Source organism: Falco punctatus, assembly GCF_963210335.1.
Source record: "Falco punctatus genome assembly, chromosome: 3".
NCBI classification, from domain to species: domain Eukaryota; kingdom Metazoa; phylum Chordata; class Aves; order Falconiformes; family Falconidae; genus Falco; species Falco punctatus.
Genome location: NC_137582.1, coordinates 2,439,781 through 2,464,487, shown reverse-complemented (window position 1 = coordinate 2,464,487; position 24,707 = coordinate 2,439,781). Strand labels below are relative to the sequence as shown.

At 37.5% G+C, this 24,707-nt stretch overlaps 1 protein-coding gene and 1 long non-coding RNA gene across 5 annotated transcripts in view; one reads left to right on the top strand and one right to left on the bottom strand.

The window, feature by feature from the left end:
- Positions 1-24,707, top strand: part of LOC308059915 — a 370,995-nt gene that overhangs the window by 92,967 nt on the left and 253,321 nt on the right. The window lies entirely within an intron of this gene.
- KHDRBS3 (KH RNA binding domain containing, signal transduction associated 3) overlaps positions 1-24,707 on the bottom strand; it is a 110,226-nt gene that overhangs the window by 59,539 nt on the left and 25,980 nt on the right. For all 4 annotated transcript variants that reach the window (XR_013926478.1, XM_080377893.1, XM_080377894.1 and 1 more), the window contains exons 2-3: positions 16,302-16,420; positions 4,420-4,536 (exon numbers count right to left, since the gene is read on the bottom strand). Coding sequence is in view for 3 of the 4 variants with exons in the window: in XM_080377893.1 (XP_080234019.1) it covers positions 4,420-4,536; positions 16,302-16,420 (236 nt within the window). In the remaining variant the exon portion in view is untranslated. The remainder of the gene's footprint in view (positions 1-4,419; positions 4,537-16,301; positions 16,421-24,707) is intronic.

The window sequence follows — 24,707 nt, the reverse complement described above, 5'->3', positions numbered from 1 at the left end:
CCATTTTCACCTTCACCACATCTTTGATTTAGGTTTTAGATTTCTTTAGGTACTACCTGATACCTATTTTTAATGGTATCTTAAATTTGGCTTCTGTCAGATTTTATAAACCATTCAGAATATTTGAGTTGTTGAAAGGCCTGTACTAGTGTCAAAGTATTGGTAACACATGAATAACCAATTAGTATGGAAGGCTTTAAGCTATTTCTTCAGATTTACAATATAAAAGCAATCTTGTCATGGAATAAAGAAATTCTGAAGCAGGTCCTTTTTATTTTTTCACTTGCCTATAGACACAGGAAAGCCTGAGTAATCTAGCAGAAGGTATCTCAGTACTGACTAGTGAGAAGTCAGCAATAAAGTGACAGCACAGAGAATTACTGAATTTAGATACTGTATATCACAAGTAGATACATGAAATGGTCCTCCAGGTGTTGACAAGAGATGGAAATAAAAGCCTAGACTGATTCTGGAACTCAGTTGAAGGAGTAAGGAGCAAAGATACAGAACAAAAGACTTTCCTGAATGTGCTCTTAAACCAAAATGTCTTATTAGGAAGCAGAGTGGACACTCTAAAAAGCCAATTACAAGTCAAGAGCTAGAGAAATACTGTTGCCCAAAATGAATTTAAAGTCAGACTGGTTTATCTGTATCTCTCATACTGGTTTATCCAAATCTTTCCTTAAAGAACTTGCACAAAATAATGGTGATCTTTGCTGCATGTTCTTAACCTTTCACACTAATTAGCTTTCTCCCAAAAGCCTTTGAAGTTCTCACAAAAGTTCAAAAAAATTGAAGAAAAAAAGTATTTAGAAATTTAGTTTGGAGAAATCTGTGAAGCTTACTTCTACTGTTTCTCGGAAGAGGTAATCATCATTATTCACTTAAAACTGGTGATATAGCAGGTATATGAACATGTTAAGGGTTTAGGAATACCTGACAATCTGATCTGAAGCCTCCAACAACTGGTACATCCCAGAACCTGTGATGACCATCACTAAGCAGCTATACAGCATATGCCGTCTCACTTCCAGTGACAGTAAAGATGCAATGAACTTGTTAAAGAGACAACAGATCAGATCCTCATCTGTTTTGTGGGGCAAATTTGGCTTCAGTGTAAAGAGTACTAATTTATATCAGCTGAAGTTTTTTATCTGTGATAATGTAATTCCAAAGATTTTGCTGTCTGTAACAAAAATTCTAACCACAACAGTGCTTTGAAACTGAAAATAGGTTTTTTTTCCCAGAATTTTTTTATTTTTAAATGACAGTTCGTGCCATTGAACATTGTCTTATAATAACGATGCACTTCTGAAAACAAGGTTTGCTCCAATTTTCTGTTCACCAGGAGCAAACAATATTGCTCAGGAGATTTCACTTTCATCTGACCCTTATATAAATCAAAACCTCAATGAGAATTAGAAGAAAATCCTACATAGTGGCGATTACACTTTTTAATCAATTTCTCCTGTCCTCTACAATGAAAAATAGCAGGCTAGGAACTTGTGGATTTTCTGTTTGGTCAGAGAGTGCGTTAGGAAACAGGGAGAAGCAACTGGAGAGACTGCGTGGTAGAGCAGGAGCCACACGTATCTCCCACATGTGTCTCTAGGCTGGCTCATTGCCTTGGTTCACCATTTACCTTCTCCAGACCAGTGCTCTGAGCACTGCCAAGGCAGCACTGAAATTGCCTGGTTTGGCACCTGATTATTTGCAACCGGAAAAATTAGTGTACACTATTTACCTATTATTCTCCTATAGGAGCAACTCAGGTTTCTCTCCGGATTTGAAATGTATCAAACAGGGCAAAAGTAGGGCCTGTAGCAATAGGACAAGGGCTAATGGTTTTAAACTAAGAGGGTAGGCTCAGGCTAGGGGTAAGGAAGAAATTTTTTACAGTGAGGGTGGTGAAACATCAGAACAGGTTGCCCAGAGACATGGCAAAAGCCCCATTCCTAGAAACATTTAAGGTCAGGCTGGACCAGGTTTTGAGCAACCTGATCTAGTTGACAATGTCCCTGCTCACTGCTGAGGGGGGTTAGACTAGATGACCTTTAAAAGGTCCCTTCCAACCCAAACCATTCTATGATTCTAAGAGTGATGTACTTCATTACTTGTCAATACCACACTAAAGACTCAACTAGATTTTCCAAGTAATGCAAAAACTGTTCATGTGTGAGAGCTTGCCAGCCTTTCTGAGCAGAAGTTTGCTGACACCATGTAATTCAATCCTGGGCTTCTTTTCAAAGACCACTTCTTTCTCATACAGAACAAAACTGTATAATTAAGGTTAAACAAGGTTCTCTTATTTGCTGTTGTCTAGACAAGTTTAATGCAGTGGTTTCAGAATGCTGAACAAGAATGTACGAAGATCAAGGCAAAAATTTAGTTATGTGTTAGTGAAAGAGGTACGGTTGAAACAATTAGTACACAGATAATCTACGTGAATCCAGAAAAAATCTTAAATTCTCTCATTGGTTAAGTTCTCCACATACAGAGTGTCTCTGGCTTGCTGAGCCATGTCCCCAGAGAACTAGGCATGAGTGCAAATTTATTTAGGATCCCGGTACGGCAAGAGTACTTTCTTGCACATATCCTGTAGGTTCAATTGAGTACTCAAAACAGTGTCATTAATTTACTTTGCTTTAGTTCTGAATGATGCTTTCTGAAGGACTACTCCAAATAGGTACGCAGAAGCTATTCCAGCTGTATTGTTCCAAAGTATCCAACTGGTTCCTCTGCACTGTCCCTTTCAAAAATACAAACAAACCCACAATGACAGGAATCTTACTGTTTCTGAACTCAGAATTAATCATATTTAAGTTCTCTGCAAAAAATAGCTTCAACTCACAACTTTATTGACCACAAAAAAAATTTAAGCAGTTTCAGTTAGCATCTCAATCAAGAAAAGTCAAATAAAAATGTGCTAAAAATATACACAGTTTAGGAAATTCAGTAGCCAACCCTCTAAGTCACTCTTCCATATGCATGCCTATCAGTCTTTATAGTACACAGTATTTTTAAGTTTCAGATTATTGCATAACCACAGGAATATTTCACCAGAGGCCTATAAAACATGGTATGCTACAGGCAAGAAATAGTTCAGTGTTTTAACTTGCATCATTAGGAATGCTCCAATTAATGCAGCTTACCAGACAGGTGATACCTCCTCACTGATGTACACTTATCTGCTACAAACTTTGCTAGAGATCTAGGTCAGTAAAGAGTGACACTGATTATTAGTACCCCTATCAAGCTAAAGGTTTCTCTTCTGCTGTCTGCTTCAGTTCTTGTAATGGATATATCCACTCTTAACTAAATACTTCCGACAAACAACTGCAATTTGTCAATTGCTTAAGTTGCACAAGTCATCTTCAGAGCTGTGACTTTTTTCTGGGTGTATTTTATCTCCTAGACAGAGAAAAATAGCTGATGAAGTGTTATTAAATTTACATGTTTGGTGTAAATTTTTTTTCCTGTCAAAAAGTTTGTTTGGATCTATCTAGAACTCAGGTTCCTTCAAAAGTGAGGACACTGCCATGCGCACTTGGGCATTACTCATAAGCTGTACAAGACCAATCTAGAAGATGCCACTGGTAATGCCCCACTTAAGTCCCCAGGATCACAGTTTGGGTGCTATGCAAAATATGGGTGGTATGTCAGTATGACTGCGAGTCCATCATTTTACTTCATAAATAGTGGACAGCCCAGAGCCCATTGAGCTCTCCTGCATGCCAGTGGGCTGCACACCAAGGTCTCCCCTTGAGCAGGGACATCTCTCAAGGTCACTCATTAAGGTTGAGAGATTCCTTACCACAACAGGTTCTCAGTAAATGATCAATAGCATGCTAAACTTTGAAATCCTAGCTAAGTGGTATAAAGGATTGATTGCGCATATATAATTCTTTAGCTAGAAACTGTTGACCAAGTCTGAGATAAGTCTGGATCCAGGCACAGCTAAACTCCCCCCTGAGGAGTTGAGAAGGCAAGGGGGTCCTCTCTGAACCTCCCCCATGACTCAACAGGAGGATCATCTTTACAGTTTTATCTGACCCTGTCCTCTGTGCAGTAAACAATCCAGTGGACCTTGCCACTGAAGCTTGTGTTGCTTTCACACTGCTGCATTCACTATCAAACTTTGTTAAATCTGTTCTACACCAATAAACATATTGCTGCTTCTCTTACCAGTAAAATACATTACTCCATTTTGCGATTATGTACAGCTCATGGTAGCCTCAAAACACTCACTAAAAACAGAGACCTTAGAAAACAGACTATCTGAGTCTAACTAATGAGAGGCTAACCTATGCTTTTTATTTGCTGCAATTTTTATCACAGTGTTTGTTCACCTCCCCAGAAACATTAGGTAAGTTATGAAATTCAGGTATCAAACACTCCACTAACATACTCAGGGCTTACCTTTGTCTTGTCCCTCATAGAACCCTTTCCCAAAATAGACATTTTTGTCAGTGTTTCTTCCTGTAAGCGCTTTAGAGAATTGCCACGTGGACCCAAAAGTTTTCCCACAAAGTTGAACTGTAAGAAAACAAAAAGCCATTAAGCTCACTGGATTTTTAAGCATAAATGAATACGGAAAATGGAGTATTTTGCTGAAACAATTTTGTTCTGGGTGCAAACAAGTATTAGATCATAAACTACATAGTCATTAAGTACAACTCTGTAGGACAGTTACCAGCACATTAGCGGCTCCACCAGATGTCAACAGAAACAAGTATCTGAACTCAAAGAAATCAAATAGTATGAAGAGAACTTTGTGTTTATCCCATTCAACATTGAGAACAGATGTGCTCAAACTGCAATTCAGGTTTTCAACAATTGTTACCAGGTACATGACCATAAAAAAGCTGGCAATCTCACAGATACAAAAAGCTATGAAGAACAGAGATAAAGCTCTGAAGAAAAGTAGTCTCTTAATTGCCTTGTCCTCCCTTGGAGATTTATCAAGCAACAGAAACAAGCACAGAATTAAATCCGGAGAACATAAGCATAAAAATCCAGTCCCAAACCAGAACTGCTATCTTCTCAACTGCCACTCATACCCCATTATCACTGAAGTTTACCAAAGCCAGTGGTGTTCATACCCATGGCATTACATCATTAAGGTAACTAGGGAGAAGAAAGTGGTGAGCCACAAAAACAAAGACAAAGAAACCCCAACTGTTTCTGTTCATACAAAACATCAGAACATACAGCTGGGTCTCTTTCTGCCCAGAAGGTGCTTCAGAGGGAAAGCGGGCTAAAAAAAAAACAGGTATCAAAAAATCCATTCATTAAAAAAACACAGAAAGGGAGAGTCTTCCTATTGTCATGTCAAGGACACAAAACTGGACATAGTAGAACGAGCAGGTGTGAAAGTTCTCATGAGCACTGCTCCATAGGGCACATATTCCCAGTCACATACACCAGGAGTAAAGTTGTGTACATTCAGCAGTTCTCTTCTGTTATTGCTGCACTGCATTTTGGAAGGTATATAAAATTTGAAGGCTAGCTAAATAAGGATTCACCTAGTATGCAGAGAACTATTTTAGTTGGGGGGAAAAAAATCACAAAAAAAGATTATAATCATGAACTATACTTGGAAGTTGGTCTGGAATGCTGTAAACACTTGCTGAATGTAATAATTTATTCCTGTATTGGATTTACACAGCAAAGTTTTCGTAGCAGGAGGCTCCAGTGGTGACGTCTGTGAGAACATGCCAGAAGCTGTCCCCATGTTGGATAGAGTCAGCTCCAAGACAGACCCACCACTGCCCAAAGCTTGGCCCATCAGCTACATAGCACCTATGTGATAACATATTTAAGAAAGGGTAAAACCACTGCAAAGCTGAGACAAATGAGAATGCGAGCACAACAACTCTGCAGACACCAAGGTCAGTGAAGAAGGAGGGGGAGAAGGTGCTCCAGGCACCTGAAGACCATGGTGAGGCAGGCTGTGCCCCTGTAGCCCATGGAGAACCACAGCAGAGCAGATATCCACCCTGCCACCCATGGAAGACCCTACACTGGAGCAGGTGGATGTACCCAAGGAAGCTGCAGCCCATGGAGAGCCCATGCCAGAGCAAAGTTTCTGGCAGGTCCTGTGACACCATGGGGGACCCACACCGGAAAAGTCTGTTCCACAGGGTACAGTTCTTCAAGAAGGGACCCCCATTAGAGCAGTTTGTGAACAACTGTATCCTGTGGGAGGAACCCCAGGATGGATCATGGGAAGAACGTGAGGAGGGCAGAGCAGAGTGTCATGAGCTGACCAGAACCCCCAATTCCCTATCCCTCCATGCCACTTGGGAAGGAGGTAGAAGAATGAGAAGTGAATTTAGGTCAAGAACGAATAGGGGGGTGTAGGAAAGGCAGTTTTAGTTTTGTTCTACTTCTCACTATCCTTCTGTTACAATTAATAGGCAATAAAATCATCTTCCCCAAGTCAGGTCTGTTTTAGCCATGACTAATTTATGAACCATCTCCCTATCCTCATCTCAAGACACTGATTTTTCATCTTACTTTCCCCCCTCATACACCTATTGAGGGGGGAAGTGATCAAGCAGCTTGGTGAGCACCTGGCAGCCAAAGGTCATCCCACCATAATTCCTGTCAACACACTGCAATAGAGATTATTTATCAACAAGCAACTATTCAGAAATATTTACTATCCCAAAGGAAAATCTGTAAAACCAGGTTATTCACGCTGTTGGAATCTAAAGTGCCACAATCATGTTAACAAAATGGTAGTTCTAGGCACAAGTAAAATATAGTCACAGAATCACAGAATGGTTTGGGTTGGAAGGGACCTTAAAGACCATCCAGTTCCCACCCCCCTGCCATGGGCAGGGACACCTTCCACCAGCCCAGGTTGCTCCAAGCCCCGTCCAGCCTGGCCTTGAGCACTGCCAGGGATGGGGCACCCACAGCTGCTCTGGGCAACCTGGCCCAGTGTCTCACCACCCTCATAGTGAAGAATTTCTTCCATTATAGATATATATGTATATATTCACACACACATATATATTCTTCCTAATATATACAGTGATGCTATAGAGCAAACAGGCTTAAAGTACTTGTTTCATAATTTTTGGGCCACAAACACTTTGTAAGCTCTTTGACTGTTGTTCTACTACTGTTTCACTAAAGGGCCAAGATGGGCTTCTTTGATCTTCCTGTTCCTCTGGAGGAATCTGAAAACACTTGACAATGGGGTAGCTGCAGCTCAAAATCTTTTTTTGCTACACTGGAAGTGCTGATGGAAAACAGGCCCAGCTGCAGTCCCCCTACCACATAGAAAGCCTACAGCTCCAGTTCACCTGCTTCAGCTTTAACCAAAAGGCAATGCAAGCATTAGGCCTACTAAATATGAAAATAACAGTTTTATTACCCTTAGTACTTGCAATTTCAATTCCCAATGTAGGCCTGAGTTAGAACCAAGATACAATTGAACAAATTGCTTATGGATGACTGTAGCCCACAGAAGCTTTTAAATTTAAGGCCTTGCATGAACTAGTCTTTTCTGAAATTATCAGGCCAAATCTCAAGAAATCCTCAGGCAATTTCTTTATATATACATTCTTTTTTCTAGGTATATTCCTTTTTTTTCTTATAGGACCTAAGACACAGTGAAAGAGACCATTCATCAGAAATAGGTTGCCCAACAGAACTGTAGAAATCTCCCTTGCTGAGAATATTTGGGACTCAGGGTTGCTGATGGGCCCTTGTGTGATCTAATTTACAGTCATGATTTCAACAGAAGCTTGGACCAGATGTTCTCTAGAGTCCCTTCCAACTTGAACTTCTGATTTTATTATTTCTGGAGGTATAACTGCAAGGAAAGCAAACAAATTGAAACAATTCATAACAAGTCCAAACTTTGAGAATTCAGTAACTCCTCATCAACAGTCTCCTTAAATAAAGGATCATTACCTAGGGAGTTCATAGTTAAGCTCAAATGAAAGCTTTCATAGTGGAATACCACACCAATTTTTCAAGTATTACTTAAGATTACTTATGTTTACTTTAAAATAGCCTTGTAAGTTAAGAATTAAAATAAACACTGCATACTTTAAAATGAGAGGTTTTCCATTTACAGTAATGTATGCTGAAATTATTTCAGAATGTTGAGTACCTGCAGTATGATACAGTCTAAATTTCTAACAGTAATCTTAGTTAAAATATTCAGATGAAATTTTACTCAATTTTTGACTGCAATTTAGGAGTAGGCAAGCATGTATTTAACTATGTGATGCATAGCTCTGAATATCATTTCCTAACTGGAACAAACAGCTACCTGACAATTAAAATACAAACTACTAGTCATAACAAATGGAAGTGCATAGCTGCAAAAGTGAAATCCACTTTGCATGTAATCAAAGTAAGAGGTTTCCGTGCTCAAAGACGACTCAGGTGATCCAAAACACATTTGTTTATTCCAGCTGTATTGCTTATTTTAATTAATAGTTTAAATGTTGTGCATATCTAAAACTTGACCTACAAAACTAATACCAAAAGTTGTCATCTTTTCAAAATCAAAAAATCTCTAGCATTGAAGCCAAGACATTATGGTAGCTATACAAGTAGCTGCACAGATGACGTGTTCTAGACAACATATTTAATGAACATGAAAATGTATTAGCTGTATCCTGAGATCCACTGAACCATTCTTTCCTGTGCACCGAGGCTCCAAATATTAGATTTGACAAGTCTGAAGCACAAGAACCCTTGCAAGTCTGAAATTCTGCTGATTTGAAAACACAGTACCTCTAGATGTAGCTTAAAAACACAATGAACATTGAAGGTTACTAAAAAATTGCTTACAATGCAGAACCAAAGCCTTTTTGTTCCCACATAACAAAGCTGAAAAGCTTTGGAACATTTCAGTTGATTACTCTATAAATAAAACCCATTTATGATATTGAATTAATCTTTCAGTAGAAAACATTTACTTTGAACAGGTACTGAATTTTGCTTGAACTATTTGTTTATCTCCATTTTACATCAAATTGTAAACTTCTGATCAGCAAAGGTTTGTTTAGAAATATTTCATAGACATACAGGAACACCTAAAAAAATATATCAGCCACTAAGTTACTATCATTGATTGTAACACTATCCCCTGTGATCAAGGAGTGGAAGGACTCAAACCTAAAGGTACAAAACTACCACCCATAAGACAAATTTTCATTACAAAATTAACAAATCCAGCCTATCTGCTGGTGAAACAGAAGCAAATTAGCCTGATAGCTCATGTACAGGTTTCATGGGTGCTCCCCATGCTTCACATTCACAGTTTATTTGCCCAAGAACACAAGAACAAAATACAAATTCAGGTCTAGTAGTCATCTCAAGCTTATTAACGATCTCTGAATTAAGAGGCACTGGATAGTAACAAAAAGACATCTGAGCAGCTCAATACCAACCATTTCAGTCCCATTCACTAGCCTGGCTCAGAGACACAGCAGACTCTCCTCTTCGCTTGCCCTTCTCTCACCCTTCTCCCTAGTACCACATAATCATATCCAAACTGCTGTAAATACCCAAAACCGTCCTCAAGTTCACTAGTTTCAGATTAACAGTGCCTTAAAGCAGTCATCCTGCTTTCCAGCACAAGCTGGCCTGGAAGCTGTTGCCATAGCCAGAGTTCAGCTACCCTGCAGAACCATGAAGAGCCAGCCATGAATGTTATTCTACACTGGACAAATCACTACATTACATCAAGAGTTGCCTCTACATTAAGACAGCTTCTGATGTCTTAGATAAGAATCAGGATACTATGGATGACAGTATATAAAATGGAGGATAAAGCCCCCAACTTAAAGTTACTCCTAGACCACCTCTGAAGGATGCACCAAATATGGTACCTCAAACAAAATTACAGCAAGACATTTAAGGCAGCTCTGCAAAGACAGTATCAAGATTTAAATTAACAGACCTGGGAGGAGACAACTGGAGAAGATGGGGAAAATTTTTACCTCAGCAACAGTTTGAGCCAAATAACACTCCAGCAGTAATGAATGGTACCCTCTGCAGTCCTACATCATATTGAAGTAACACCAGATACACTTTAGTTTGAGCAAAAGGATGCAAGATTTAAGGGGTGCTCTTTCCTAAAACTGGTCACTGAAAGTGCATCCTCCTTTATCTACACCACCGACTTACTGTACGGGTAAAGATACACCACAAAGTGCTGCAGTGCCATCCCAAACTCCTCAGATATGGGATTCTATCCCTTGGCCATGGTGCCCACTAGCCCACAAATACTGGCTGACTACACTGAAAGCATCTATTTGTTTCCCTTTTACAGATACCTAAAGTACTGTGTAACTAAAAAAATCTCCATCTGAAAACAAAATTTTTAATAGAAAAACCTATCCTAATAGAAATAAAAAATAACCAATAATCATGTTTTTGCTTGAAAACTGTTTCCTCTCTAAATATTCATAAATCCTTATTTTAAGAAGCATTTTTGCAGATATAATACAATGGAGATTATGGACATCACTGCTTAACACCCATTCCTTCAGAATCCCCAAATCAGAATATGACTTTAACAGTTAAGAGTTTTATTTCCTTACCAGGTTGCTGCTTGAAACTAGTCCCTGAAAACAGTTCTGGAGAAAACACAGCTACAAAGAGTATACAAGTGAGACATTCTCTTCATAAGGATTAGATCTACTATATGAATTTCAGCAAAAAAGGAATTAATGCCAATGCTACAGCATTTTTAAATGTATATATTACAGGAAGGGGGATATAATAGAAAAAGTAATCCTTGTTCATCCTCACCAAGAAAAGTCTGCTGCGAATGGCTCATCCAGCTTAAAATACTTAGTGGAAGTATAAAGGTTTGACCAAATGCTTTCCTGTAAAGCTCTAAGCAAGCCATTGTCATTAAAGCCATAGAAAGCTTCCTTGGCATATTAGTTTTCTGCAGTAGCTGCTCTGTGATATGGTCACTAGAAAATAAAATAGATAGAGCACTTTCCCTTACAATGACCTGAAACCAGGAAAACCTCCAAGATTTTTCTTCATCATAAAGAAAATGTTCCTATAGAAAGGTAAATATTTCAGGCATCTATGCTGTACCACAAACTACGCTCTCCTTCATACAATGCAGTAATAGGTCTTTAAACATTTATTCACAACAGAAAGCTTAGTCAATTACTTTGAAGTCGCCAAAAAGTTATCCCTGGTATTACATTTAATGCTTGTTCTTCCATGTCACTTATGGTTATACAACCACATTTTCTCATTTCTACTCAAGAAATCCTTAGAGCTAAGCTACTATCAAAAATTGTTTTCTAACTAGATATGTGATTAAAATGTTAATCTCTCCATGACTTTACATAACTGCAGATATACTGTACATGACCAATTTAAAAATAAATATTTTCACTTTAAACATTGAGCTAAATTACTTAAATGTTGATACCAGTTCCATAAGTCATTAACTTTTGAGAATATATATTTATGCACATACCACTGAATATATATTTATATATATACCACTTCAGGGAACACAGATCATTTCTCAGTGGCTTCTAAGATGTACACAGCATTTAAATGTATATCTATGAACAACTTAAAATGGTAGCCTGTCACAAAACAAGTTGTTTCCATATTTTTGATCCATCTCATGGAAAACCATCATCCCATTTATCATCCATAGAAGTTATTTTTTTTCTCCCAATTCATAAGACAAGTTCCCTAAACTGTCAAAGCAAAATCAGATTTCTGAGAACAAACTACTTCACAATGCATATTCATTAAGTGCGTGGGAAGGAGGTAACACCCTCCTGCCTCATTTGTACATATCTAGGAAAACACCTTTCACACATGCTGGCATTTCATAGCAGCATCAGGATAGATCTGAAGAGTCCCTTCACCAAGGCAGCCACATCATGACCTTCCATGGCCAGCTCACTACTTCTGCTAAAGTTTGTAGATTATTTTCAAGCATGAAATGCAACAGAAGTACAGGTTTAAGGGTCATATTTTCACGCTTGACCTAGAGTCAGTCGAGGTATTCAGCTGATCAAATAGCAAGTCACCCTGAATTCCATTGCCTAAACTGACAAGATCTCATTCCACTACCTACAGTTTAGACGTCAACATCCATGTGGACTCCTACCTACAGGCAACTTGATTTAGAACTGAATCCTACCTCAGAAAGTCGGCCCTTTTCCTACAAGCTTGCATAAAATCCCTAACCTTTCAAATCCTTGCTTGTAGCAATGTCCCAGTTACAACAAGACTACAGACAGCATTACCAAAGCATATTCAAGCCCCACCTAAATACCTCAGATTAATTTCTGCATCACAGCAATTCAGGCTTTTCAGAGGAATCTGTAGAGCTGGACCAACCTGAAAAATTCATAACAAGATCATATACAATCACATTTTGAACCTGCAATCTATAGAAAAAGTTTCCGTGGGGTTTTCTTTTACCAAGACTATGTCACTGTATCAAAACATTAATTTAGGGTTTTTTCATGTGTACTGGAATCTAAAGAACACAAATGAAGAAATTCATTCAAATGTACAACCAGCCTCAAGGAGAAACTGAACATTACTTCTGGGATTATCTTAAATTATTTCACAAAGCACACGGAATAACCAAGACAGCCTGAATTTTATCACCTTCTACCAAGGTTCAGATGTAAAAAAAAAAACCACAATCAGCATTTAGGCCAACTAGCTCTAGCATGAGATACTAGGTCTGTTAACACTGCCAAGGTTTGAGCAGGACAAAAGGTCCCAGCTAAAGGATATAAATATATAGCACCACAGGAGGCAAGTTAAGCATATGACCACAGACAAAACTTTCTGTCCAGTAAGCAGAAGACCAGAAACTCCCAAGGTTTTTCGCAGGGAGAGCAAAGATGCCCATAAAATTGAAATACCTACTTTTGAATCTGAGGTCTACCAGATTCTTTTCCAATAGAAACCCAGCTGCTCTGAACTTCAGTTGCATAGCTTTCTGCTGCAGTTAACCTGTCACCTTCCAGGGCTGTCAGACATAACGAGGCTGTATTTGAACAGGACCCAGCTATGAGCCCATGAGAATGTGTCTGTCAGGACAGGTAATGTGAGCTGGCATCACCCAGTGCCAGGCTGATCAGATCAGAGCTAGGACTGCCTGACCCATGCTGAGGCTATTATTTATTCAAGGAGTCACTGTTAGAAGTTTGAAAGAGGAAAAGGGCAATGAAATACTTAAAAGAACCGTACTTAACCCCATGTCAGGTTGGGTAAGCTGCCTGAATGGGGGTAGTGCACTGGTGGGCTGATTTGGTCCAGAGACCTCATTTATCACCGAAATAATTATGATATTTCATTAATCCTATCTACCTGAACAGCAGAGGCATCTTTGCTTGCCAGAGCCATCACTGGCAAATTTAAACAAAGGAAAAGTTTCTGCTAGCAAATTCACTTACATTTGTAGTTAGTTTCATTTTCAGAAATTAAATCCTGTTAAGGATTTAATAACTTTAATAACTTGCTTTTTTGATCCTGTTTAAAAGCAGGATCATTTATTTGGGGAAGAACTATTCTATTCATAAAGTTGAAAAACTTAGTTTTTCCTAACCACTATCTGGATAACCAAGTATGCCAGATTCAACCCAAACTGGTACCCCAATACTAGTTTCACAGATTTATCAGTTGTAGAGACTTGGTCAGATTCAGACAGCAGATTCTCCTTTCATGAACACCAAAAAGACTACAACTCTTGAAAGACTGGAGGTAACTTTTTGTTCAGGATCTTACATAATACCCAACAGCACTAGCGTGGACTGCAGGCATACAGAAACAGATGCCAGCTTGCTAGGAAAACTGCTCTAAATTCAATATTCACATGCAGAAGAGCTTTTTGCACAGATTTCATCTGTATTTAAGTCTTAAGTTTCATTCTTCTGAAGGATTTGTTATCAATCCTGATCAGTAGGAAAGAGAAAATTGCTCGTAAATGAGAACTTAATCTTTTAACCATTTTTCTGAGGAACTATCACTTGGCACCTTCCACAAATTACACATTTGCACTAATACTAACACCTTTTGTACACAAAATGGTCTTGGAAACTGCACAAGTGCACAGAAAAGAACCACAGAGGCATAAAGCATTTATGTGCATTATCATTTCAGGTTTTATAAGCACCACATAAGCAGAAAGTTAAGTTCTACAGAACTGAATATACAATGCGTGCACTCTTAGTTACAGCTCAGTGAAACCAAGATGACTGGAATAATTCCCTATCTACACCAAAAGACAAATTATTCCTAATTTCTGAGCCCTCCTCTGAACACATCTAACAGGATGAGGAACAGTCTTTAGAGCAAAAGCTAGGATGCAAAAATTAGGATGTTCCCCTGTGTACAGGCATTCAAAACTCAAGTCACTCACTGCAGACTACAGTACACGAGGATAAGGCTCTCAGTTTGCTATGTTGAAGCTGTATCACTTCATATGTGTTTATTAGATCTCAGAAATAAAACCACAAGCATGGTTCTAGTAAACAAGTTATACTAAACTGCAGTGACTGCTGGTGGTTTAGGGTGGATGTTTTTCAGAAATGAAGAGTACCTGTCGTAAGTCTGAATTCATATTCACCTCCCAGACTACTCCTATACAGTGAGAAATTTTAATTCCTTTTGACTACACAAAATCTTTAGTAATTAAGTTTTAACATAAATATCCATCTGTATGTAATAAAATGGAAATGCCTAAAAAAACTGAGCCCCTGTATCCTGGGGTAAAATATTCTTAAATAAAAATACTTAAGGTTTTATTCACTGTGGCACAGAGGAGATGTTTGAGTAGCAACACCAGTATTCTGTTTTCTGTGGAGAAAGTCATAGTGGAAACACTGGAACTCACATGGCATGTCTATCCTGCACAGCAGTTTTACTCTGTGCTCCATGGATCCTGGTGGTCTAGACAGAGATGGATAGGATTATAAAGCTCTAGCTGGATATAAATTCTGGTTTCTTTCCATAGCACATACCAGGCTTTATTCTAACTCAAACAATCAAAAATTGTCTCCATGCACCAGAACTACTAAGCACACGGCAGAGCATGCCTGCCCATTCAAAAATGGCAAGGGCTTTCCTACTACCTATCCTAAATAAGAATTGTACTGTTTAGTCCTTTAAAGGAAGTTGACAGTACATATAGGAGCAGAAGCATTTCTCAAATGGCAGTTTCCCCTTTTAATACCCATTTTGTCTTTCTTCACCTTGAGCTCAAGTACGTACATCTCAATACTCAATCCTGATTACAAACACTGACCATCTAAGTTTCCCCTTCCTTTACCTTCCCGTCTTTATGTTTCTGCATATTGCTCTTCCCAGTCATAAAGATGACTTCACTAAGCATTCCAAAGAGATGCCCACATAAATGGTATGCAGTTTCAAATTCACTGAAGCAATATTTCATAAAACTTTGAACAGCAGTAAAGCAATCCCTGAAAGTTACCCAGCACAGTCTTATGAGAAACACTGACAGTGTGGGAAAAAGTATTTAGAAAGTCTTCCTAAACAAATGGTGGAAGGAATGAAGGAAAAACTTTCCTCCACGAGGAGGAGCAGAAGCAGTCTTGACATTTCTAGTAGGAAGAAAAAGCCATTTCAAACAAGTAAAAAAATGCTAATCTGATTTTCATAACACTAAGCTTAAAATTTTAAATGGGACCAAAAGAATAAAATTCCACAGCTTATTGGATGTTGAATAAATGCTTCCAGCCAGCAATATTTTTAGTGCAGGCTAATACTTGGCAGTAAAGAAATGTTAAAAATTCATGGTTGTGAAAGTTGTTATTAAAACAGTCCCTACTCCTCCAGAACAGACTGCATGATTTAGTAGCGTAGATACAACTAATTCAAGACTAACAATGGCTGAAACTTAAGATGAGAAGAAAAAAAATTACACAGCAAGCTCCTTAATGGTGCATTTTAAGCCACACTTCTACCTACAATAAGAAAGTTTGAAAGCCTGGCATCAGAATCAACTTAAATACATTTCATTCCTTTTGATATTCTGAAAAGGAGGATCCTACTATCCTGAAAATATGATTCATTTATCATTTGTTCTCAGCACACTGTTTTACATGATTGGCACCACTTCCCTGCACATTCACTCCAAGAACCATTCCTACCTTAGATCTTCTATAGAAGAGACTGCAGAACAGCATCAGTAGACTTAATAGTTTAAACTGTGGGTTTTTTTAACTGTTACATTTAAGATATTAGTGGAATATCTTTTGTAAGCACTCAGACTTATCAAATATAAAAACTGGGCTTACCTTAGGGAATTGTTTTACTGGAATCAAAACTTTTTGTCCCAACTTCATATTTTTATTGATGACTACATCAATATACTTTTCTTCTTCCTTTCCTTCCCCTTTTTGGAATTTTTCAATTTCTGTTAAAGGAAAAAAGTTAGTTATTTTCTTAGTTGAATACAACAATCTAAAGGCTGAAAATCTTCGAAGTCAGTATATATTAAAAACTTCAGAACCACTGTATGGCATAATACATATGGTATATTGTGTAAATACATATAATTGGTTATATAGGTCAACGGGGTAAACCATGTTTTGCTTTTCCAGGCTTTTTTAATAGTCATGTTCATATCAGTACCTTGAATTACCATTGCAAGCATTTTTAATGCTAACTTTTAACTTAACACTTAGGATACATTTATGTTTTATATGGCTTAACCAATAGAAACTATTCTTAGATATCATTATTTAAAATTCAAAAGCTTGCAACAGTTTAATACTTTACTTTTATTCCTCTACACTATAAACGAAGTAGACTTTTAATGGTGGTTGTCTACAGTACACTGATGAGTAAACATCAAATCAATGTTTGAAAGTTTCAGGAATGTAATTGAAGCACATAGATCAAATACAAAAATCTGAGATTAGTGTTACACCAACATGACAATTATGACAACATAATTAGGAATTTAGAAGTTCCAGATGAGGCTGCATGACTACTTATTCCAGAGATTCTTGATTATAATTCTTTCCAACTACTGACTCTCCAGTGTGCTAATGAAAAATAGCAGATTTCTTTGGTGGGGAAACATGGGGAGCACACATGGAATCTAAAAATGAAGCAGTGCTTGAAGTCTTTGCTGGCTGGGTCCAGCACGCTGTGGGGGTTGCAGGGTTAAATATGTCAGCACAGGACACACCAGGATCCAATCCATTTCAAAAGTGCAACAGAAGCTCTTCTACAAACATCTAGCATTTGTCCTCCACAATTGCCTTCAAATATCTTGTTAGTTTTTAACAAGAAACACCCTTCTACTCAGCCAGTAGAAGTTAATGACAAGAACTTGAAGTTTCTTTAGTGAGAATTTAATCTTATGCGAAAAGGAGACAGTAACAAAAACTTTTTAATGCAAGGAAACTGATCAGAAATATAGATGAATAAAGCATCCTTTAGGTACGCTGTAAAAGGTAATTTAGTTTGAAGTGATGTCCAATGAAAAAACAGTAATAGTATAGCAACATATTTCTTACTACTGAAAAAATCCATGCATCACTAGTAGCTTTGTTTAATGCATACCAGTCTATTCCCATTTACTACAACAGCAACGAAGATGCTAACACCTTTGCCAACGACTGAAATGCCTGTCTTCCATGCAGGTTTCCACCTCGCTAGCACAGAATGAAAAAAAACCCAACACTAATTTGAATAAATGAATTGTGACTGAAGAACTAAAAGCCAAACTAGCCTTCAGACTAGCTGAAGGCTTCTTGAAAGAAAAGCCTTCCCCAGCTACACTTTCAAGTTTTCTTGACAAATCTCTAAAAAGTTTTATTTGTATGGATTCTAGTACTGTAAACATTCCGGAGAAGCCCTGTTAAAGCAACCTTACTCTGGAGTGTCCTTTATGTTGCAGCACACTCAGAAAAAACTCCAAACCCCTCAGCCCACAGGCTGACAACTACTGAGAAGCATATTTTAACAGCTGAATCCAGGTAAAAATGGAATTCACATGTTCTTTGCAGATGCCACTTTATGGACTAGAGAATGATGGGCAATTAAATAGAAGTGAAATGACATCAACATTAATTTCCAGATGACATTAAGACCAAAATTTTATAGGGGCATGACATTCTTACTGCGAAAGCAGGTGACTGGTATTTTTAGAAGTCAAAGTTTCTGAATTTCACATTCAGATGTAAGAGTGTAGTACTATCATTAGCACTCAAATACAAATAAACTACTTTTAACACCTCAGCTTCCTGATATAACAAGGGCAGTTATGATAAACCTCTGATTTCGCTTGGAAAACAAGACCAGATACCTAGAGGTTTGTATGTTTTACAAGCGGAAAGCAGAATCATGACACTGACTCCTAATGCTGCTGTTTGCATATGCTACTAACAGCATAAATATTCAAAGCTCAAAACTGATCAAAAGTATGCTGTTATTTAGCAAGATTTTATACCAGCAAGTACTGAATATTAAAATCGTTATAAAAATACACCCATTTTTTTATGAGTGAAGCAAATGCAGTTACAACAAAACTTTGACTTATAATGTTAGTAGAATTTGTTCAGAAAATTCAGAAAAGCAGAGTTAACTCCATTCAACATTAAAAATTAAGGCACTGCGCTGTAGTATTTTGGAACAAATCAGTGCAGAGACTCCTAGTAGTTAGAAGATCTTTAGGAATTTTCAGTAGTTGCAATCACTGTTACAGCAGACTTTTTCCTTAAGTAATCTAAACGTAAAAAGTTCTTCTGACAAAGCCCACCACGTTTTTAAGAACTATTGAAGCTAAAGATTTGGTTTCTCCTGTTGAGTTGTACGCTATTGTATGTACCTACATAGTATGGCATATACTGCAATCCCCCTGCCTACCTGAACATTTAATTTCATAAAAACTGTATTTTCAGAAGTAGTAAGGAATTTTACTTAAAGCGAGGGCTTTTTCAGGAACATTCAGATGTCTCAGACTTGCCAGTGTTAACAAGTATTTGGAGAATTAAGAGTAGAGTTCTAACTTCAGTAACATTCCACAGATAAGCCAGCTGCATAAATTCATTAAAAGATCAATACACTGTTATTTGACTTTCCTGAATATTTTAGCTTGTTATTTCAATTTAGTATTTGAAGGACCTGACTGCAACAACTTGATTAATGCTAGATAGACTCATAATTCTGTAGTACTTTGATTTAGTTAATACAAAAAATTTTAAAATATCATAGAAATATCCTCCTAATAATCACTCAACTTGAAGTAGCAGAATTATTAAAAGAAATACATTCATTAGTGGAGATCAGTTTTCCTACCCCAAATAGGAAAATACTTTTTATTGATCATTATCAGAAAAACTATTTATTTATTCTTTAACTGTCACTGTTTAATCAGCTTGCCATTTGCTTGAAGAAGCTACTGAAACACAGAAGAGACTGTTGATCAACTCAAAGTAAAATGGATCACCATTTTCTCTGTTTTAAAGTCAAATGACTTGTTTTTCCTCTAATAAAAACAGCCATAGCCCATTGCCATAGCACTACAAAATATAATAAAATAAATTCTTCCTATTATGATCCTAAGTAAATCAAACTGACTTAAGATTTCATGCATATTCACCACTATCATATACTTTTATTTGAATTAAAGTCAAGGCCACAGAATTACTGAAAATTTATCCTATGTTGAGACTACGTTTTATCTCAGATTTTTCTTGTCCTTTCTTTACATTCAAATCCAAGATGTACATGAAATAATGTCAAGCATTAGACTTTTTCCACATCTGCACAGCTCATTCAATATTATCATTCACATACATCAATCTTTAGATAATTAGGGAAAAATCATGCCAGATCACACAGGAAATCCAATCAGATTTTCAAGGTCAAATGGATAGCAAGATTTGCCTCTTCCTAATCCTTAGATTACATTCTGTACTGCTTAGCTACATGAAGCAATGACATTTTGTAGATCACAAATAGTAAATAAACATGTGATTAAAGCTTCCCATAATACTAGAGATTAAAATCCCATGTTCTCAGACAAAGATGCAGCTAATGCAACAGTCCAGGAATTTAACTGGATGAAGTAATAACAGCATGGATTTTTTCCCTTTACGTTTAATCACAGCAGAGCGATCTAAGCAATGATTACTCCTCAGATAACTCACCAAATAATGTTGCTAGATACATCAGATAATGACAAAGTTGAATTGTTTCACATTAATCTTCAAGCAGAATTAATCTTCCTGTGGCATAACTACAAGTCAGGATCACTCTCTGCTAAGCCAATATAATACTTATGTTTAATGCAGAACAAAGTGATGCTCTGCATTTGTCTGTAGTAAATAAATACAATCAACATACAATCAAATGTCAAATTCAAAGTAAAGAGAAACGTTTATTGAATGTCCTTAATACCATTTTTCCAAAACATGATCAGGAGGAACAGGAACCAGGTAAATTTGTCTGCAAATTCTTAAGAAACATTCCGCTAATATTCCTTAGATGCAGAAGTTTTATCAGACATCCTATTGAATCTACATCGTTTCATACTGTTATGGATGGAGTGATGCCCTTCACTGGTAAGGGAGAAGTAGCAATATTTTTATTGGTATAAAACAGATTTAACAAAGTTTGATACTGAATGCAACAGTGGATGAACAACGTTCAGTGGCAAGGTCCACTTGAGTGGGTACTGCACAGAGGACAGGGTCAGACAAAACTGTCAGGGGGACCCTCCCCGTGAGTCATGAGGTTCAGAAAGGACCCCCTTGCCTTCTCAACTCCTTCTCAGGGGGGAGTTTAGCTGCGCCTGGATCCAGACTTATCTCAGACTTGGTCAACAGTTTCTAGCTAAAAGACTATATATGCGCAATCAATCCTTTATACCACTTAGCTAGGATTTCAAAGTTTAGCATGCTATTAATCACTTACCGAGAACCTGTTGTGGCAAGGAATCTCTCAACCTTGAGAAGTGATCTTGAGAGGCATCCCTACTCCAGGGGAGATCCTGCTGTGCAGGAGAGCTCAATGGGCCCTGGGCTGTCCACTATTTATGGAGTAAGATAATTGACTCATATTTGCATAGTGACTACAGAAGTTACTTTCCTTCACCACTTGAGTGGGACCTTGACCAGCACTGTTAAGTGGGCACGTTGTTCACAGTAGCCCTTGGCTATTGTGTCATTATGTCCCTCCCCCAGTACAGCCATCCTGACCTGGATCCATCCATCATAGCCACCACAGATGGTTATCACTTGAGCATAGCCACAGAAACAAAGGTCAGGATGCGGGGTGGGGAGCACACTGCCACACAGGTTTTTTGTACTTCATATGGGAGAACAAATGAAGATCCAAGGCTCAAGTTCTAGGATATCCAAATGATTAGAGCTTCAGAAAAGAGGGTTGACAACTGCACTGCAATTTCACTAGAAATATTTTCCACATTAATTTTGAAAATATTTTAACACTAGCCTTTATAAATACTCCTAAATAATGCCCGACAAATACACTGTGGTTTTGGAAATTACTAACACTATACAACAGCAATATATTTTGTTTTATTTGGACAACGTCAATTTTATTAGCTTATAGCCAAAAGAAAGAAACATCAAAATTAAATTAAGTCAACTAAAGTTTGTTATACAACTGCTGAAGCATGCCCCAATAACACTTATTTTCAGTAACTTCTCAAGACTTCATAGTTGACTTAAACACACACCATCTTCAACTCAAAAAGCTCTTAAGTCAAATTGAAGACTGTGGAAGAATTTGTATATACTTTTCCTGTCCTTTTACTTCTTAAGAAAAAAAGACTGCTGCTGACCATTGCAGGAGAAAACACTGAGCTAGATGGATATCTGGTCTGACAGTATTATTCCTTATGGTTTCACATTAGAAAAGAAATCAAAATTAGTGCAGTATTACAAAACATAACTTTGGCTTATTGGTTTGCATTTTATAAATATCTCCTTTGAGGAATGCACCCCAGCTTTTATTGAACACATGCTTCCAGAGGAAGAGGGAAACTCCAAGTCAGTCATAGCAGAATTTCAGAACAGTTTTTCTTTAATGGAGGAAACAATGGATAATATCATTTCCATTTTATCAAGCCTTCTACAACCCTTCCAGTTCAGAGTATCATTAAGTAATTCTGAAACAGTCTTTGGAATTAAAAGATTACTTTTATACCATGGGTAAAGTTCTCCAGCATTTTTAAAGTTTTCATTGTGGCAAAATCCATACTTTATCTCGGAAGGCATGTATTAAGCACACCTATCCTGAAAATACTGGCAGTCAGAACTTTTGCAATGAAGCCTTATCATAGAAAGTCTACGCTGGACAGATTTAATGCTCACAGTCCTTCCATGACTTGTTCTGGTAAATCCAAAGACAAACACAACAGTTCTAATTTTGATGACATTTGATGACAGCTTAATCTCATTCTTGTCATAGTAAAATAGTCTCAACTGTGCTTCAGACTATACATATCTTACACTGGGCTCCTTTATTCCCAGCCCCACTAATGAGATGACTAGAAGTTACCTGAAGCTACCTCTCCCACAAGTATTTGTCTTCTCAGCTGAAAATAGTACTACATACTACCTTGAACCATGTCAAAAGGCTTTCTGAAATAAACCCCACAGATTTCCTGAAAGCAGCCTCTAATGGACCTACTACTCAGTCTCCCTGTCATCTTTATCAGCATGAACCTGGGCAATCCTTCCAATTTTTGCACTGAACAGAAGAGGTAAACAGCCTCTTGCCTTTGAATATCTTAAAACATGGTCTAGTTAGCTTTAACGCAGTTTCACTGTATATGTATTCACAAAAGATGCAGAACTCTGAATTGTATATAGCATCCCAATCCCCCAGGAAAACACAAGAGCAGCAACTAAACATTTTCTGATCTAAGTGCTTGGACACATACCCCTTTCCCCACCCCACAAGGCATTTGCAAAGCAAGTACTAGTGTATCTTCATGAAAAAGACAAATTAGAGAAGTAATAAAAAACAGCTTCAAAAATTTGAAAGTAAGGGAGCTAAATGTATGTGGAATGGCTATACCTAGCTCCATCCTTAATGGGTCTATAAGATAAATCAAAATGCAATATAAATTTTTAATGCAGCTGCTCTACTACTGCACACATCCCCATTCTATGAACTTCAGAATATTCTCACCTATCCTCAGCCATCATTTTGATACTTTAAAAAAAGCCTTTTTAAGATCAAATTTAGCCTCCACAGTAGGTGCCAATTCTAAACTGGCATAAGTAGTAACACATTAAGAGCATGAACTGTTTATAAGAAACAAAGGACTGTTTCAAATGCACATTATTACAGAAGTTGAATTCAGAATAACTTTCATATGCCACCTTAATATTGTGGAAGCAACTGACAATCTAATTTGAATTTACAGTAAAATGAGTGGTTCATGCTAGAATGATGTGTATAACAGTTGGCACACTCAATAATAATATCCCTGTTGAAAGACTCAAACCAATCTTTATTTAAATTGCATTCACAGACATTGTAAGTTTTGTTTTACAGTCTAAGTACTACTGACTGCACTGATCTGAAAATACATTTCCATCACCTATATGACAAATATTTTGAGTAGGCCTTTATTTAAGCAATTCAGAATTAATTGAACACTTATTACCTTCACATCAAAAATGACTCCACTAAGATCTGTTTAGACTGATTAATATTAGCAATAAAGTAGAAAGTACCACAGTAGAAACTGTCAAAAGTAACATAAGATATTAACAGATGTTCAGTCAGTTTTGCTCAGGAAAAAAAACAAGATGTAAACACAAGCTTCAGTCCCATATACCCACCTTGCTCCACTGGATATTACTATCTAACTCATTGTGAAAAGAGCTTCTGAACTTAGAACAAAGTTTAAGGTTTCCTATATAATCTACAAACTGATTCTTTAAACAAGCTTTTAGATTAGCAAGGTCAGGTATCCACCAACTGCAAAAATGGCAACTCATTTGTTTTGTAACTTAAAAATTAAAAAATTCCAAAGGCAACTTATACATGTGAAAAAACAGTACCCGGTGTTCTACACAAGTAATTCAAACTTGGATACTACATCCTATCAGGACAAAAATACTTGACTGACATGTTCTTTCCTGCTTCAGGAACACCTAACCTTGCTGCTGAAGTATCAGCAGGAGCATTGGCTTTTGCCCTGTTTTGAGCAGGAGCCCAAACCTTCAGAGGTTTAAGCCTTGGTCATCTTATGATCCTTTCCATAAGTCTGTACGTGAAAAGGGACCCCCCTTCCTGGCCTGTTTTTACCTACTGTATCTACTGCACAACAGCCTGTAGATAACATGATTCCCTTTCTCAAGTACCTTTTTGTGCTCGCATGTAAAAGCACAAATAGCCCCCGAGCTCCAAAGGCCAAGCTTTGGAAGCCTTCTAAACCTCGGTGGTATGGCAGGAACAAAATGGAGCAGTTAGTATCAAGTGATCTTTATGCTTAGAAGCCATTCTTACGGAGTTTTAAACATAAGCCTGAAGCAGTTATCTCAAGAAAGCAGCATGAGCAAACAACAATTGGCAGTACAGATGTAAAGACTTTGGATGCAGATTTGAAATGTACAACTATGACCATTTCATAAGGGGATCCAACATACAGATCTTATACTTGGGGCATAGGGCTTAGACAAAATGAAGTTAGTATTTTGTATCAA